This window comes from Haliotis asinina, chromosome 2 (assembly GCF_037392515.1).
Source record: "Haliotis asinina isolate JCU_RB_2024 chromosome 2, JCU_Hal_asi_v2, whole genome shotgun sequence".
In the NCBI taxonomy this organism is placed as follows: domain Eukaryota; kingdom Metazoa; phylum Mollusca; class Gastropoda; order Lepetellida; family Haliotidae; genus Haliotis; species Haliotis asinina.
Genome location: NC_090281.1, coordinates 31,794,034 through 31,810,377, shown reverse-complemented (window position 1 = coordinate 31,810,377; position 16,344 = coordinate 31,794,034). Strand labels below are relative to the sequence as shown.

Below are 16,344 nucleotides of genomic sequence, written 5' to 3'. Positions count from 1 at the left end.
CACACTTGGCTGGACAGTTGTTTACAGACATTATAGTGCTATTCATACAACACAGTCCAATCGTTTTGGTGGCCTGTTGCATGTCAATATTTCTGTGTATGTTTAGCCAGGACATGCATCTTGTAACTGTGCTATCACCATTGCCGTAAAACGTTGTTTGTCACCGAAAGTACTAAAGTCTCGCAAAGTGCCGTGACCTAGTTTCGGTCCCTATTCCATTGTTGATACTCGCAGATCATTGTATAGATTTATTCTCCTGTATACTTAGCTTTGTGTTTTCTGTTTACGAATTTTATCACTCGTCTAGTAATAGAATTATTGTTGAACGCCTGAACGTTACTTTGTTGTTCAACCATCAGCAATTTCGAGCTCTAGCAGCGGCCAGTGAATAGTGGCGTATAATCAACTTTAAGAGAATCGAGCGGGGAAACTGAGATGTCATGCATCTATAACAATAGTTTGCATAGAGACCTATATATTTTAGGAACTAAAATACTCAAACGCGAGCTATCCACCCGATGCCATTAGTCGCTCCTGAAGAAAAGCTTGAGTTGCTGGTGACTAATGTAATTCCGGATGTTCACTCGCAGTTGTTAACCTTTTCGCAAGTCTCAGAATCGGAATGAACTTAGTTCTACGCCGCTTTTAGCAATATCATGTTGTCGGACACGAAGAGTGGGTTTCACACATCGTACCCATGTGGAAATCTTAACCCAGGTCTTCGGCGTGACGAGCGAACGCTTTAACCACCAGGCTACCCCAACGTCCCACAAATATTGAGAACAGATATAATGGTGAAAACGCCAGTGTATACAATCAACCCAACTAGAAGCGCTCGTAATATCGCCATCATGCCAGTATCTTCGCATTCAGAAGGAATTACTGGTCCATGTGAGTCCGAATGTACGTATGATACTTTTCTCACTTTTATGAAGACCGTATCCAAGCAGCATGGCGTCCTGTAGAGTCCGTGTCAGTGTAGTCAGGTAGGTGTATGGTTGTCGTCCCTTTCAACAATATTCCTGAAATATGACGACAGTGGACACCAGAAATGGACTTCACACAGTACCCATGTGGGGAATCGAGCCTGGATCCTTGACGTACGAGTGAAGCACACACACCAGTGATCAACATCATGAGCATCGGTTGTGGCTTAGAGAAATCACTTTAAAAAGAAGCTAAACATAACACACATGCCTTACCACAGACTTACGACACTCTTAGCGCTGAGGTGGTCGTAGCTCATATACCTTAACTTATGTTTACTGCAGTTGTAAGGTTGTTTTGAACAACGGTACCGTGATATCCAGAGTTCATGAATATAATGACGCTATGATGAATGCGGGGACTATCTAAAACCCGGGCCCAAAAGTTGTGGCCATGCTAAAATTGGATTGCAGAATATTAAACCGACACCTGCGCAACAAGGTAGACAGTCTTCCAGCGGTCATAGATGTTTAATTTTGCCAATGTTAAAATAAACATTTATATTTTACAACGAAATATAAAGGAAACTATCACAACATGCCGAGCATCCTGTAGAAGCTTTATGGTTTCTTTTATTTGTCTGTGAGAAAGTTACTTACTGCCCTCAGCTCATGACGTGTGGCGTCTTGAACAGGAATTGAGTTTTTTTAATTTGTTTCCCTTTCATTATCTTATTTTGACTCCCTGATTCACCCTTATTTAACTCGTGCTGAAGCAGCAGAGGATGTTGGGTTTAAATGGAAATAGAAATATTAGGTACCATGATGTGTTTTGCCGTAATACTCGGGAGTCTGGGTGTATACTGTTGAGGTTTGGACAATATGCCGATCAAGTGCGTGAGTGAACTTTAGTAGTATTCCAGCAATATCACGGTGGGGCACACCAGAAATTGGCTTCACGCATTCTACCCATGTAGGGAATCGAACCCGTGTCTTCAGCGTGACGAGCGAACGCTTTAACCACTCGGCAGTCCCCACCGCCCCGTTGTACATCCTTCACTTAATAATAATAATAACGGTATCCTGAAACAGATATACGTTGGTACAGGGTTGCCACACACTGAAGTGTTCGACACGACTGAGCCAGGACTGTCAAAAGTAACATAAACCTCACAGTTGCCTCATCAAAATGTGCTTACATTGTAGGCACAGAATTATATCTACCCATATAGCCCTTCTTGCATGACTTTTCATCGTATTTAAACACACAAGTCAGTCAAAGTAAACGTCCTCTATTGTATTGGTTTCAATCCAATCTAATTCGTATTTTTCGTATTGTACAATTGGCCAGGTCTGGATAAATTAATTATAATATAACTGATGTATCGCAAATTGTGTTTAAATCTAGATTATATCTTCTTATTTATCGTAATAAAACTACTCTAAAAGTAATTTAAGTAAATCATCTCTACATCACACGTAGGTGTTCGGTTCGGTTTGACCCGGGTTATCAAAGGCAGTTTAAAACGAAACTATCCTGAATTGTATTTATATTCATAGAATAGTATTGCATCTACCTTAATACCACTTTGTAGAGTCTCAAAACGTAATATTTGAGGCCTCAGTAAGGTTATCAAGAAGGTTTATGGTAGACATGTGGGGGGAATGTACACATTAAACGCATCAGTGACAAAATCATTCGATGCAATTTTCAACATTGAAATTCCGGAATTATTTCAGGTAAACAAATGACTAGACTAGCATATGTGTATGATGGGTGCCACCTGTGGGGGAGGATACGCTCACCTCAACAGAATCGTTTACATGAAATGCATCCGCGTTCCATATATGCGCGATTGTACATGCACCACATGCATCAGACAAACGTACTCCACTCACAAGGCTTGCAGTTCATTGCCCCTTTTCATGAATGTCCACGTTCAGGGCCAGTTAGTCACACAAGTTGGCCCGACAATGGGGTATTTATCAAAGCCGGCGTTTCGTTTGAGATTACGGTTGAATACCGTCGGTAACGTCGATACATAGAGGATAGTTGGGCAGTCAGGTATCAGGTCAACTTCATACGTCAGAACAGGTTGGTCACTGACCCTTGGCCAGGTGTATAACTATCCTATTGTGATTCATATTAATCGTGCATATACCGAAGCCGAATGGCGGTCTGTGACAATATATTTAGACTGTATTTGTGTTTCATTCAACAGGACTAAGACATGACATCCCTAGAGAATAAAGTCATTATAATCACAGGTGAGATATATTCAATGAAGTGTCGCGTTCAGAATGTGTTCATGTAACGTTGATCTCTGCGTCAGGACTCGTCAACGGCACGACCACATTTCTTTTTTCTTTCTTATGTTTTCTCGCTGTGTTGTACATTGAGATAGTACTCTCCAACTGCGTTAATATGAAACTAGGCCAACAGCGCCCTCACATAAGACTGACCTAGTTTGAGCAAATTCTGGACCTCCCCTCATAAAGACATCGCGACGCAGTTGAATGATAGTCAGCCTGGTTTTTTTGGGTCGCAGGCGCGAGAGACGATAGGGACGTGTCCCGCTTACAAACGGCATGGGAAAGACACATAGGTATATAGACCCTCCTCTTTTACTATATAAAAGAAGAACCATGTAACAACCAAACCACCCCATGGTTTTGGCATGGAATAACGGATGTAGCTGTTTTCGAGGCGTAAAACTTTTGAAATAAAGATCTGATTGTGACCATTTGTAGCTCATTTTGTAGGGAAATCATCTAGCTTTCGATTCGTATGCCTCTGCGAGGAAGGGGTGGTTTCGTCGTCACGTCTCTTTCACTCTATATGGTAACTGGTTAGGGTCTGTTCACCTTTATAGTATATATGTCTTTCTAAGCGAGACATGTCCCCATGGTTCAAAGCGGAGTTTCATGCACAGTCTGTTTATTAATAATATAATATTGGAGCTGTGTAACAGTTCACTACCATATGTGTGGCGAGGTAATTAGCTCAGTGAATGTAAATACTTCAGCACGAGTGCCTCTTAAATATATATGAATTATCAACCGAGTCTTATTTCATCGGTATTCGCCAAACCTTTGTCTTCCTTTCACTTTCATTATTGAACCAACTTAAGTATAAATATTAATGCTTTTTCTCATTATAATGCCAATGACTATTGTAAATGTTCGAGGTATTTTGATTTCCACTATATAATGTCAATTACTCTACTTGTAATGTTCGTGGTATTTTCTTTCACCCATAAACAGTGGAAGCTGTCTGAACCGGCACCAACTGGCCCTAATCCGGTTTAGTCAATGTGCCGGATTATAGACCTGATGATAAATGTACAAATCACGGATGGGACTGAGATTTTTTGCCAGTGTTGACAACATGCTGGATTGGACAGATGCTGGTGTTGACCGCTTCCACTGTAATATCAGTGGTTTTGAATGTTTTAGTGCTTTCTTTCTTCATTGTGGAACCTCCATTGTAAATGTTAAAGCACATTTGCCTTTCTCTTGCATAATGGAAGTACCTCGACTGTGAGCGTCCATGTCTTTTTCGCTCACGCTATTCGTGTTTCGAGTTTCTTGCATATTTTAATGTTGTTTTGTGTGTTGTTTGATGCAGGAACCAGTTCTGGTATCGGTGCCCAGATGGCCATCTACCTGGCACAGTACAAGCCTAGACTGGTTCTGGTGGCACGGCGCCAAGAACTTCTGGACAAGGTGGCTGCACAATGTAAGGACAAAGGGCTTTCATCGGACAAGGTATGAACGACTGTTATGGATATGCAACATTTGGTCTTTAAGTGGCATTTAAACGTAATGCACATAAGTAAGAAGGTTTTATGGATGTCAGCGTGATGAAGGAGGAGAATCGACTCCAAAACATTGTGTTCCTAAGATATCCAGAGAGTTCTGTTCCTTAAGTGTAATATTCTTCCTTGTCAGTCAGTAAAAGGGTTTTAACTCAGTTTAGAGTATTGAAGAGCGAGCGCTCTTATTTGTGTTTAATATTACTGGACACCAGAAATGGGCTTCGCACATTGTATCCAGGTGGGGAATCGAACCCAGGCCTTCGACGTGACGAGCGAACGCTTTGACTACATGTATTAGGCTACTCCACCGCCGCTGAAATGAATTGAACGTCGCGTACATGACTATGTCATTCATGTAGCGACGTGCATGCACGTGTGCATGTATGGTTGTACTATGTGATTGACTAATGGAGTGTAATACCCGAACTAAAGATCCGAACTGGTTTTCAGCAGACCTTAATTTGCCGGGAGAGTCGACGAACGGGATAGGGCGAACAGTTACGGATATCGATGCTGATGCTGTTTATCACTTAATACTCGATTACATACTTATCATATAGGTGGAATATTCCCCCATGATGGGTTTAACACCAAACAAACGAACAGGGGTTAATCGTCGCGTTGGTACTTATTAAATCTATTTAAAGTGTGTGTGACCACTTTTACTTATGTTTTAAAGTGCTTGCTTTACAGTGCCTGCACAGTGAGATAGTGAGTGAGTTTAGTTTCACGCCGATTTTAGTAATATTCCAGCAATATCAGCGTGGGTGGCACCAGAAATGGGCTTCACACATTGCACACATGCGGGGAATCGAACCCGGGTCCTCGGCCTGACGATCGAACGTCTTCGCCACGAGGCTACCCCACCGTCCCACCAACTGAGATACCACGTCGCTGTTAAACATGGGTTTCTCACACAACACTGATATCGAGCCGTTAGGACTGAGAGACATCTACACCAAGTCAAAAGGTATTTTCTACAGCAACATAGGTAAAGCGTTGGCAGTTTTAGAGTTTTTGTATTGTAGATTCTGGTCCTGCCTGCTGACCTGTACAAGATGCAGGATTTGGAAAAGGTAGTTTCCGAGACGATTAAAAAGTTTGGCCAAATCGACGTTCTGGTAAGTGGGATATTCAAACATAGGACTATCGCACTGAGGATGACAGAACTGGGTTGTTTAACCTCAAATTTCCAATAATATTTTTGATTCTCTATCTTACCACGCACATAAATGTCGTTTTCTTATTGCTTGAGTGCTCTTCTGTTACTTTCAACGTTCTCCGTTAACATTTCAGTATGTAACAGTTCGTTGGGAACTCATTTAGTTCTGCATGGTAGTAAATCTTTATCTCGAGTAACATTGAATCGCGTATCATGTACGGAAATTACCGATATTTTGCGAATGCAAATTGATGGAAGGGAGATAACTCTAAATTTGTTTTTATTGTCGTCGACCAAATCTAGCGAAAAGGATTTTACTCGTGTATCAAACAATTTGAAATTAACACTGAAGTGTTCGGTGAGATACATACTTTGTTCACCGGTCCCTCGGGGCAGATGGGCTGATGTACCCTCGATGTTTCGTGACCAGTGTACAGCTTATTATGTTTATCCTATTTTTGTTATCTGCTAATATTTTAACGATAAACTTCTGTAGTTATCAGAACATATCTAGTGTATAACATAATCACACGAATTCTGGCAAACCTGACCAGCCTGCAATAACTGATGGTATTCTGAGATTTGTTTGAAACGTTGCCTTAACGTGGTAGTGTCGCAAAAATCGAAAAAAAATGTATGACGTTTCTTACTACGTAAAGATTGTTTTCAAATTAATCACAGTGTTAGTGTAAGGTATACTTCAGAATGTAACCATGAAATTCCGGATTAGAAATGGTCTTCAGTAATCCATGCTTGTCGTAAGAGGCGACTAAGGAATCGGTCAGGCTCGCTGACTTTGTTGGCACTTGTCCACGTATCACAGTTGCCTGGAACGATGCTAATGCTGTTGATGACTGGATTGTCTGGTACAGACTCGATTATTTACAGACTCAGCTGGAATATGGCTGAGTGCGGGTAAAACAACAAGCCAACATACCAACTTTAGCATAATATTTGACACGAAGCAGTCAGTCACAAATGTATTCAATATCAGATGAATTCACCTCAAGTTCAGGTGCTCTGTCCGGTCCTAAGCCTTGTAAATATTTATATTGGCTTGACCATCCACTGTTGTACAGGTCAACAACGCAGCTGCAATGGCCGGTATGACTGGAGTGGGCAAGTACACACCCGAGGCGTACCAGAAGATAATGGACGTCAACCTGAAGGCTCCCATGTTCCTCTCACAGGCAGCAGTGCCGCATCTAAAGAAGACTAAAGGTACGGCTGTAATGGATCTTAAATGAGGGGCGGTGGCTGAAGCGTTCCGAAGATCCGTGTACGATCCCCCACATGGATACAACATATGAAGCCCATTCTGGTGTCGAACACCGTGATATTGCTGGAGTATTCGTAAAGGCAACGTACTCAGTGGATCAGAGGAACGGATCTTCAATATCTACTGGGTGGGTGAATGTGTTTGTTAAGGACGGGAGGGTCATTTTAGTTTTCCAGACTCAGTGACTCGCTCTGGTGAAAAGCTGATTTCAGTTTAGAGAAAGAATGATATGGCTATAAAAGCCATTTTAGACTGATTGAAGAACAGCTCTATACGGACTTCATATGGGTCTCACTGTCCCTGTACAGATATATGTACAAGAATGTATACGTGATCTGCTTTTGGTGCAAAATCAGTGTCAACAAGTCCCTATACCCTTGTTTAATTATGCTATAAGATCTGAGTTAAAAGATATTTTAGAACGGGAACAGACAATCAATCCTGGCCCCGAATATCAAACGGTTGTCCCTGCGATCACCATATATCGTTGCGGTTATCGGTTATTGTACTGATGAACAGCCAATTTCCGCTCTTGCTTTTTTACAGCATTTCAATATTTAAATTTTTCTATAATCCCCGATTTTTTTTTAAAACGTCTATATTGTGTTTCAGGGTGTATTGTCAACATTTCGAGCACAGGAGCCACTGAAGCAGTAAGTCTTATAACCTGGTAGTGTGATATATACTGAGCATGAAAAAGAAACGCAACTCTTGCTTCTTGGGGATCAAGTTTTATAATAGAAGACATAAGTATGAACGCTTACGTTTATGAAATTGCGTCTCTTTTGCAGTTCAGTATACGTTAATCAACTCCCATGACGACTGTTATAACGGGCTGACAGATGTAACGAACTGTGTATTTCTTGTCTTGACCACTTCATATACACTACGAAATACGTATTACAAACTACGGTTCTGATGTAGTAAAATGAGTGATTCCTCTGGGTTCGTTATAACCGGACCTTACTGTACATAAATCTCATATGGACTGACGGAAACAACATACGGGCATTCATGAAATGTAGCTGGACTCTTGCTGAGTGTGGCGTAAAACCACTCACGAACTCACGAACTCACGAGCGAGCGGCGGCAAGGGTCGCCAGAACAATCATTGCCCGCTTCTGCGGGCGCCGTAGCCAATACGATTTTGTTTGACGATTTTGTGCCCCGGTGTTATTGCTGGAATATTGCTAAGAGCGACGTAAAACCAAAACGCACTCACTCACTCTACGATATTGCCAAACAGCTAAGTTTGACAAATTCGAAAAATACCGGTTAGCCCGTAGCACGTTAAGCGCACGAGTTTTAGTTCGGCGATAAAGGGATCCCAGTGTCCGCAAAATCGTAGACCACATTATGATGTTGACTAAAGTGCATGTGTTTGTCTCCAGACGCCATTTCTCACGATACACTGCGTCAGCAAGGCGGGACTGGACCAGTTCACCAAGTGCCTGGCTCTCGGTGAGATACCTCTCCCCCCCCACCTTACTAAACCAAAAATATGGCCGGTAAAGCCCCCACTGTATTCGACCTATACAGTTTGCAGTGCCGCTTTCCAGGCTGTAAACACCCACAGTCTAAAAGAAAAACGTTTTACGTAAGAAATTGCAATTTGTAACATATAATGAACAGAAGAAGAGAGAAACGCTGGTTTTAGAAAAATGAAATCTTGTAAACTTAAACGTTTATATCAACGATCCAAGAGGTGGGTTTCTTTTATTGTTCCGTATATTCTAATGTGTTTCAGAACTGGCTCCATTTGACGTCAGAGTCAACTCAATCAGGTGAGTACTTTTACTTACCTCGAGCTCGAAGTATGCTCGCAGTGTTCGTAATAGGAGTAATGTGAAAAACATTTACTTTCCAGACCCGGGCTGATCTTCACAGACACCATGACCAGCATCCCGAACATGGCCGACAAAGTAAGAGTTGTTTGTTTTTTTAACTCAAGGCATCGAACACAAACCAAGATTTTATTTGTTGTTCAACGCCTTACTCAGCAATTTTCGGTTTGTATGACGGCTGTAAATCAACTGATCTCGACCAGACAAACTAGTGATTGACATAATGAACATCAAAGTCCACCAGATCCCCTTTGTTGTGTCTCACGACAAGCATGGTGTGCTGAAGACCGATTCAAACCCACGTCATCACGGATTCCTAACAACAAAATGGGTTCACGTGCTCACAAAATTATATCAGGAAAAAGAACATATTCATTTGGAGATGCTCCGAATAAAACCGCACTGTGTGCTGGTGATATATCCCATTCAGGTTCGGGTCAGTTTTATATAAACTCTGACTTATTTCACATGCCTAATGAGGTACTTTCGAAATACCACGCATTCTGTTTGCCGCGTGGAAGTTTTCCTAAATGAATATATTTCAGAGTTTCGTGTATTCTCAATTGTTTGACGTTTTAAAACGGATTCTGTTGTTTGAAAAAAACAGAAGCTCTTTTCAACTATACAAATAGGCTTCGTGGAGGTGGGGTAGCCCTGTGCTTGAAGCGCTCGGTCGTCACGCGGAGGACCTGGGTTCGATTCCGCCCGTTGGGACAATGTGTGAAGCCCATTTCTGGTGTCCCCCGCCTTTGTATTGCAGGAATATTGATGCGAGCGGCATTTAACCAAACTCACTTACTCGCTCAGTCATTCCTTAATACGCTTATACAGACTGTGTTTTCATATATACGTCTTTCAGATGAAGGAAATGGGAAAGTCTAGTCAGCCACTCAGAGGTATCGGGGACGGTGTAGATGTCGCCAAAATCGTCAAGTTTCTGGCCAGTGATGACGCTGGCTTCATGACCGGAGAATGCATATACGTCGACGGCGGACGCCATCTTATCGGTGCGTCGGCATCCGTGAAGATGGATTAGCATCATCACGACTATTCCTAACTTGACACTGTTTAACTCAAGGTGATCACGTTTTCACTCATTTCTTGATCTCTAGCTATCCAGCATCTTGGGCCTTGGTCCGTCCATGCAATGGTTCAAGAATATTGTTGTCCAATACCCGCAGCAACAACAACAGCAACACTATACTATTAATAGTAGCAGTAATAATAAGAAGATTAGGAAAAAGAGGAAGTTGGAGTCTTTTTAAATTGTTTGAGATAGGACGATAAGATAGATATGAATATATTTGATATATATATATATATATATATATATATATATATATATATATATATATATATATATATATATCATTTGACTTTTGTATTATTAATGTCATTTTTCTGTAAAGAACATATTTACATCCACACAGTCTCTCAGTCAGATCACCCCATGATATTCCGATCTCCCGCAAATGATCATACGTTCTGTCTGTTCTGTTACACAGTTGTCGCGGTAAGGGTGCTAAGTCTCGCGAGACGCTACTTCCGGTAATGATGTCCATTGACATGCATGTACTGAAGAACCGACCCTGGTTCCAAATTGCGCAAGCTCAAACAGTAGTATATACTATAGCGCTACGAGACCAGTTCAAACTAGTTAGTAATTAATATTCATAACAAAGATCTCGACCCCCTTTCAAAAACACCAAACCCCAAAATGACACAAACCGTCTCCCATTCACACAAGCCCACAGTGGAAGGGCGACAACCTTTGTGGGCTTGTATTCCCTTTACTTACACACACGTCTAAATGGTAAATCTAAGCCCAAAATGTCTAACCTGTTAAAAAAAGACAATCACGTATCAATTCAAATTACAAGAGCCTTAAAGCCTGTAGGGCACTCTGAGTTTTGGCAAACCCAATGCAATGGAAAAAAGAGCCAAATGTTTCGAGATTTTTTACAACACACCCATTGCATGCAGACAAAAATTATGCATCATTTATAGTTTGAAGTGCATACATTTTCTACTCCATGTGGAAGGGGCCCCTGAACTTTGCATCGTCCTTTTTGTGTACGGGGTGCACGAACTGTGAATCATCTTGTTTGGCTGGTGTGCAGTGCCCCCAGGTCTTGTGGAAGACCTTCCAGAGAAAATCAGCAGCTAGCGAAAGGTAGGCCCACTTTGGGGATGTTTCTAGCATCTGCAGCACCTTCTGGATATCCAGACGAGTCTCTTCTTGTTCCTCCTCTATATTGTCCTCAACCTCTTGGAGTTTTTCCTTGTCCAGCCTCGGCAAGATGTTCGTGGCAGGTAGCAATGTATTCATGGTTTGCTCCACACGAGCCGACATCGATGCAGTTTGCTCCCCAAGCGGTTGTAGAAGTCCTGGATGCTGGGTGCAATAGGCGGTGGTTCTGCAGTAGGCAAAACGCTGTCGGCAGACATCTCGCTAGCGGGCAAGATGGCCGAGGACACCGGATTTGGAGCTTTGTCTCCAGTGGCTGTATTCCATATCTTGTACAGCCTTGTGGATCCAATACCAAAGCATTTTTTGACCTCGCTTGGAGCGACCACACCATGAAGGGAGCGTATTTCTTGGATGTCCTCCGAAGACAAGTCTCTTTTGGGTGGCATTGTTTTCTGGGTATATCCTATACTTACAAGAAAACAAATGTCCATATAGAAATCCCAACACTATACCAGGAATCCCAATACTATACCAGGAATCCCAATACTATGCCAATACTATACCAGGAATCCCAACACTATACCAATAATATACAAGGAATCCCAATACTATACCAGGAATCCCAATGCTATACCCATACTGTACTAGGAATCCAAATACTATCCCAATACTATACCAATACTATACCACCACCACCGGTCTTCCACACTGAGTAGAAAAAAATATTGCACACACAATTCGAAATGTATACTGTGCTGTGTATACATCTTGAGCATGTATATTGTATACAGCAGAGGAAATCCTCCTCGCTTCCCAATCAAGGAGTTCTGAAATGCCCCAGCAAACAAACCCAGTGTGGAATACAAATCCTTGCAAGATCTGGAACACATTGCCGAGAAAATAGAAACTCTACCATACTTGGGCATATGTCTCCCGAAAAAGCTAGGAAGTGGAAGAACTGGTCTCTTGGTTGTTTGTATCCAGTAGCCTATAGGGGGAAGATTTTGTTCTGTATTTCTACTGGTCATGTTGTTGTATAGACCTTGCAACTTCTAGCGTACAGTATCTATCGTTCTCTTTTTGTGGGGTGCTTTTCGGTCTGCCGATGGAGCAGAGAATTGGAGTTTTGCTGTTTCGAAGAGCATCATGTCCTCCAAGCTGTTCGATTTCTTTTTCTAGATAGAATCCACATACGGGTACATGTACGTCTGTTGTCTCCACTCCATTTACAGTCGGAACCAGCCACAGTATGGTTCTCTGGTTTCCGCGATAGGTTGTAGAAGCAAATTTCCAACATATGTCTTCTTCAGGAAGCATGTCGTATATACGCATTGTTTCTTCTATTGCATTTTAGCAGATTCCATAGCATCTGGCAACGATATGACAGACACACTGGATTCCAATAGATGGTAGTACCATTTTCTGTTTTGAAACTCCTGCTAGGCTCTATGCGGAAAGAAATTGTCCCACAGCAAGTCCAGTGTGGGGTTCGTCCCCACCTATCGCATGTCTCTTCTGCAAACTGGTTGCATGCCAAAAGAATTCGTTCCAACCCTTTGTTTGCCCAAATTGCTATTGGTTCATCGTTGTTTTCCACAAACACTCTGTAGGAAGTCTTGCTGCAGTCCCGTTTGATTTCTGTATGCGCCATCCAAGAATGGAATAGGTTTTCGTTGCCAAAAGACAAGACAGGCGGATTGTGCTAGGGCGGGAGAGACCTTTTTTGACTCTTTCCAGTGCTTTTTTAAAAATCTCTGCATAGTGTTTTTCGGCAGCGACGATCTCTTCGAGATGATGGACTTCCTCCATTCATTTTTCTTTGTTCTGTTTGTATTCCTCTCGCATCGACTCTGGACGATTCCATGCAACTCTACGCCATTCTTCTGCATTTGCAGCATGCAAAATTTATTCCAATCATCTTTCGCGATCTCTTGTCGACCTGTATAGCATAGTACGACCAACCACAATTGCCGGTACCTCCTCTATCTCGTATTTCGAAGTTTCTACACTGATGGTATTTTTGGTCTTTCTTTTGCGCCATTCGAAAGCATCATGTTTGTTTGGAGGTAGCATTGTTTCTGGATTTGGACCTTGGGAATGTAGCTGTGTTGGCCTATGACTTCGAGATAGTATAGTTCTTGTATGGAGAGCTTTCGTGTAGCATCGTAGTGGTCCTATTTCAACTCCTGTAGCTGTGGCAGGGAAAATGTCTACTCGGAATAGAGGACATGCGCGAAATCCAAAATCGGCTGTAGCCCATTCTACGGCATGGTTCCATCTAGCATCGTTTTCCACGTTGGCTTTGGTTGGTTGTACTTGGATTCTGGACACTCTTCCCGTGCCTGTGTGTGCAGGCAATATAGACAGGTTGCTGTATACCTACTTGGGCACCAATATCTAATTGCGAAATCTTGAAAGACATTGGTTGCCGAAACTCATAGTGCCCTACAGGTTTTAAGGCTCTTGTAAGAGCTGACATGACACAGCACACTGCTGTGACCCAGTTATCGATCGATTCGCCATTTAGACGTATGTGTAGTAAACGGAATACAAGCCCACAGAGGTCGCCCTTCCACTCTGGGCTTGTGTGAACGGGAGACGGATTGTGTCATCTAGGGGTTTGTGTTTTTGAAAGGGGGTCGAGATCTTTGTTATTAATATTAATTACTAACTAGTTTGAACTGGTCTCGTAGCGCTATAGTATATACTACTGTTTGAGCTTGCGCAATTTGGAACCACGCTTGTCTGTAAAGCTGTTGACAGACATACACATGCTGTTCATTCAACATAGTCCAAACATTTTGGTAGCCTGTTGCATGTCATACCTTTCTGAGTAAGTTCAACCAGGACAATGTAACAGCGCTATCGCCATTACGGTAAAGCGTTGTTTGTCACCGGAAGTACTAAAACATTGTAAACATCTTTTGTCCTCTATACTTGGCTATGTGTTTTCTATTTATGAATTTTATCACACTTTAAAAATAAAATTATTATTAGCACCGTTTTCATTTGTTGCTTCGTTATTGAACGCCGTTATTTGTTTGTTGGTTAACGTTCGAGCTATGGCAGTGGTCGATAAATAATGGAGTCTAATTCATATCATGGGAATCGATCTGAAAAACATGGGATTCAGTGATGTGTATCAATAATTATGATGACATACACAATTTGTATAGAGCCCTATATTATTTGGGAACATGGGTTTCCGGTGACGAGTTTCAAGCAGGGTCTTCACGGATCGATTTACAGTTAACCTCATCGTAAGTCTCAGAATCAGAATAAGAATGAATTTAGTTTTACGCCGTTTTTAGCAATATTCCAGCAATATCACGGCGAGGGACACGAGGAGTAGGCTTCACACATTGTACCCATGTAGGAAATGGAACCCGGGTCTTCGGAGTGATGACCGAACGCTTTAACCGCCAGGCTGGCCCACCGCTCCTGCATATCGACGGCGTATTAACTAGTAAAATATTTGCTGTATCAATGTTTGTTTATTAGCTCCAAGTACAAGAAACGACGACGTTAGGACGACTTGCTGACCCACTGAGTTTGTTTTTACGCAACTTTTAGCACAATATTCCAGCACATCATGCGGAGAGCACCAGAAATAGGTTTCATGCAATGTACCCATGTGGGAATTTGAACCCATGTCTTCGGCATGAGCCAACGCTTTAGCCACTGGGTTACCCCACTGCTGACAGTCAGGACGAAAGTGGGATGCGAACCCACGGTATTGTGTTTCTGAGTAGCCAGCCCTTAGATAGACGGTTCCACAAGCCATTCACTACAGAAAGACGTACCACCATTTTGTTTTCACAGGGCGAGAAGTGTGTCATTTCATATGACTTTCTTAGAGAATAAGGTTATTGTTATCACAGGTGAGCTTTTGACTTAGAGAGGATCCATTTGGATAACATCATAGTAATACTTAACAAAACTTATAATATTGCTTCTAAATAATACTACATGGAGCCAGGGCGCACCAGTGACGGTAGATTAAATTCGTGTTTTAATTTGAAAGATGTTTTAGGGAAGGAGGCTGGCTGTAGTCTAGATAAATATACAGTGAGTATATTGGTCTAGCATTAAGGAGTATTGGGAAACCCGATAAAATGGCATCATAGTTTACAAGATAACCCTGTCGGATGATCCGTTAGCGCAAGGGGTGACTATTGAGGGGATACATCTATTGCGATAGTCTGTTACGACAAACAGTTGCAATCATTGTTGTCTTCTGCTTGAATTACCTCATCTGCAGCCATTTCCTAAATGAATGAACAGTTTATATGAAATGATTACAATGCTTACAGAATGCCAGGTAGTAAGTATTCAGATGTAGCATATGATACATTTAGGATAACACTTTCTTACAAATTCTAATCCTTGTTTCTAGTTGAGTCCCATCCGGGCTTCGAAAGCACATCCGCTCAGTCACCGCGAGAGAGTGAGTTTAGTTTTACGCCGCACTCAGCACTATTCCAGCCATATGGTGGAGGTCTGTAGATAATCGATTCTGGACCAGACAATCCAGTGACCAACAGCGTGAGCATCGATCTGCGAAACTGGGAACCGATGACATGTGTCAACCAAGTCAGCGAGTCTGATCAGCCGATCCCGCTAGTGGCCTCTTACGACAAGCATAGTTGCTTTTTCTGACAAGCATGGGTTGTTGAAGGCCTATTCTACATCGGACCATCACGGGTATTCACTACTTGAAGTAGTTTTAATAAATGGCAAGAAATCTGAAGTCCATTCGGTATACCCATTTGGTACTTCAACTATACTATATATTATTTCATATACTGGTATGTTTGCAATGTTTAGACCAGGGTGTAAAATACTCGGTACTTAGTCAAACCAGAGAAAGTTTGGAAACTGTCAGTGAAACTCTTGCTGATGTATAATTCTAAAGACATCAAGTGGGAAATATGTCTTCACCTGAAGTCTTTGTATACTCCTCGGATATTTAGAATAATAACAACTCTTTGAAACATTTGAAATACGTTTATTTTGGGACGCATTGTTAACAGAATTATTTATGGTATTTATGGTATTGTTTTTTTATTTTCATTTTTTATTTTTATTCAGGTTTTTCAAGGCCCAGGGCCCATATAACATAAC

The 16,344-nt window shown here is 41.8% G+C and overlaps 1 protein-coding gene across 1 annotated transcript in view; it reads left to right on the top strand.

The window, feature by feature from the left end:
• The window catches only part of LOC137271749 (uncharacterized short-chain type dehydrogenase/reductase y4vI-like), a 32,576-nt gene extending 22,506 nt beyond the window's left edge, over window positions 1-10,070 (top strand). Inside the window, exons 20-27 of the mRNA XM_067804155.1 lie at window positions 5,438-5,447; window positions 5,773-5,865; window positions 6,986-7,127; window positions 7,798-7,838; window positions 8,577-8,646; window positions 8,933-8,969; window positions 9,053-9,107; window positions 9,889-10,070. Coding sequence (XP_067660256.1) covers window positions 5,438-5,447; window positions 5,773-5,865; window positions 6,986-7,127; window positions 7,798-7,838; window positions 8,577-8,646; window positions 8,933-8,969; window positions 9,053-9,107; window positions 9,889-10,065 — 625 coding nt within the window. The 3' untranslated portion in view covers window positions 10,066-10,070. The remainder of the gene's footprint in view (window positions 1-5,437; window positions 5,448-5,772; window positions 5,866-6,985; window positions 7,128-7,797; window positions 7,839-8,576; window positions 8,647-8,932; window positions 8,970-9,052; window positions 9,108-9,888) is intronic.
• Window positions 10,071-16,344: the final 6,274 nt, after the last annotated feature.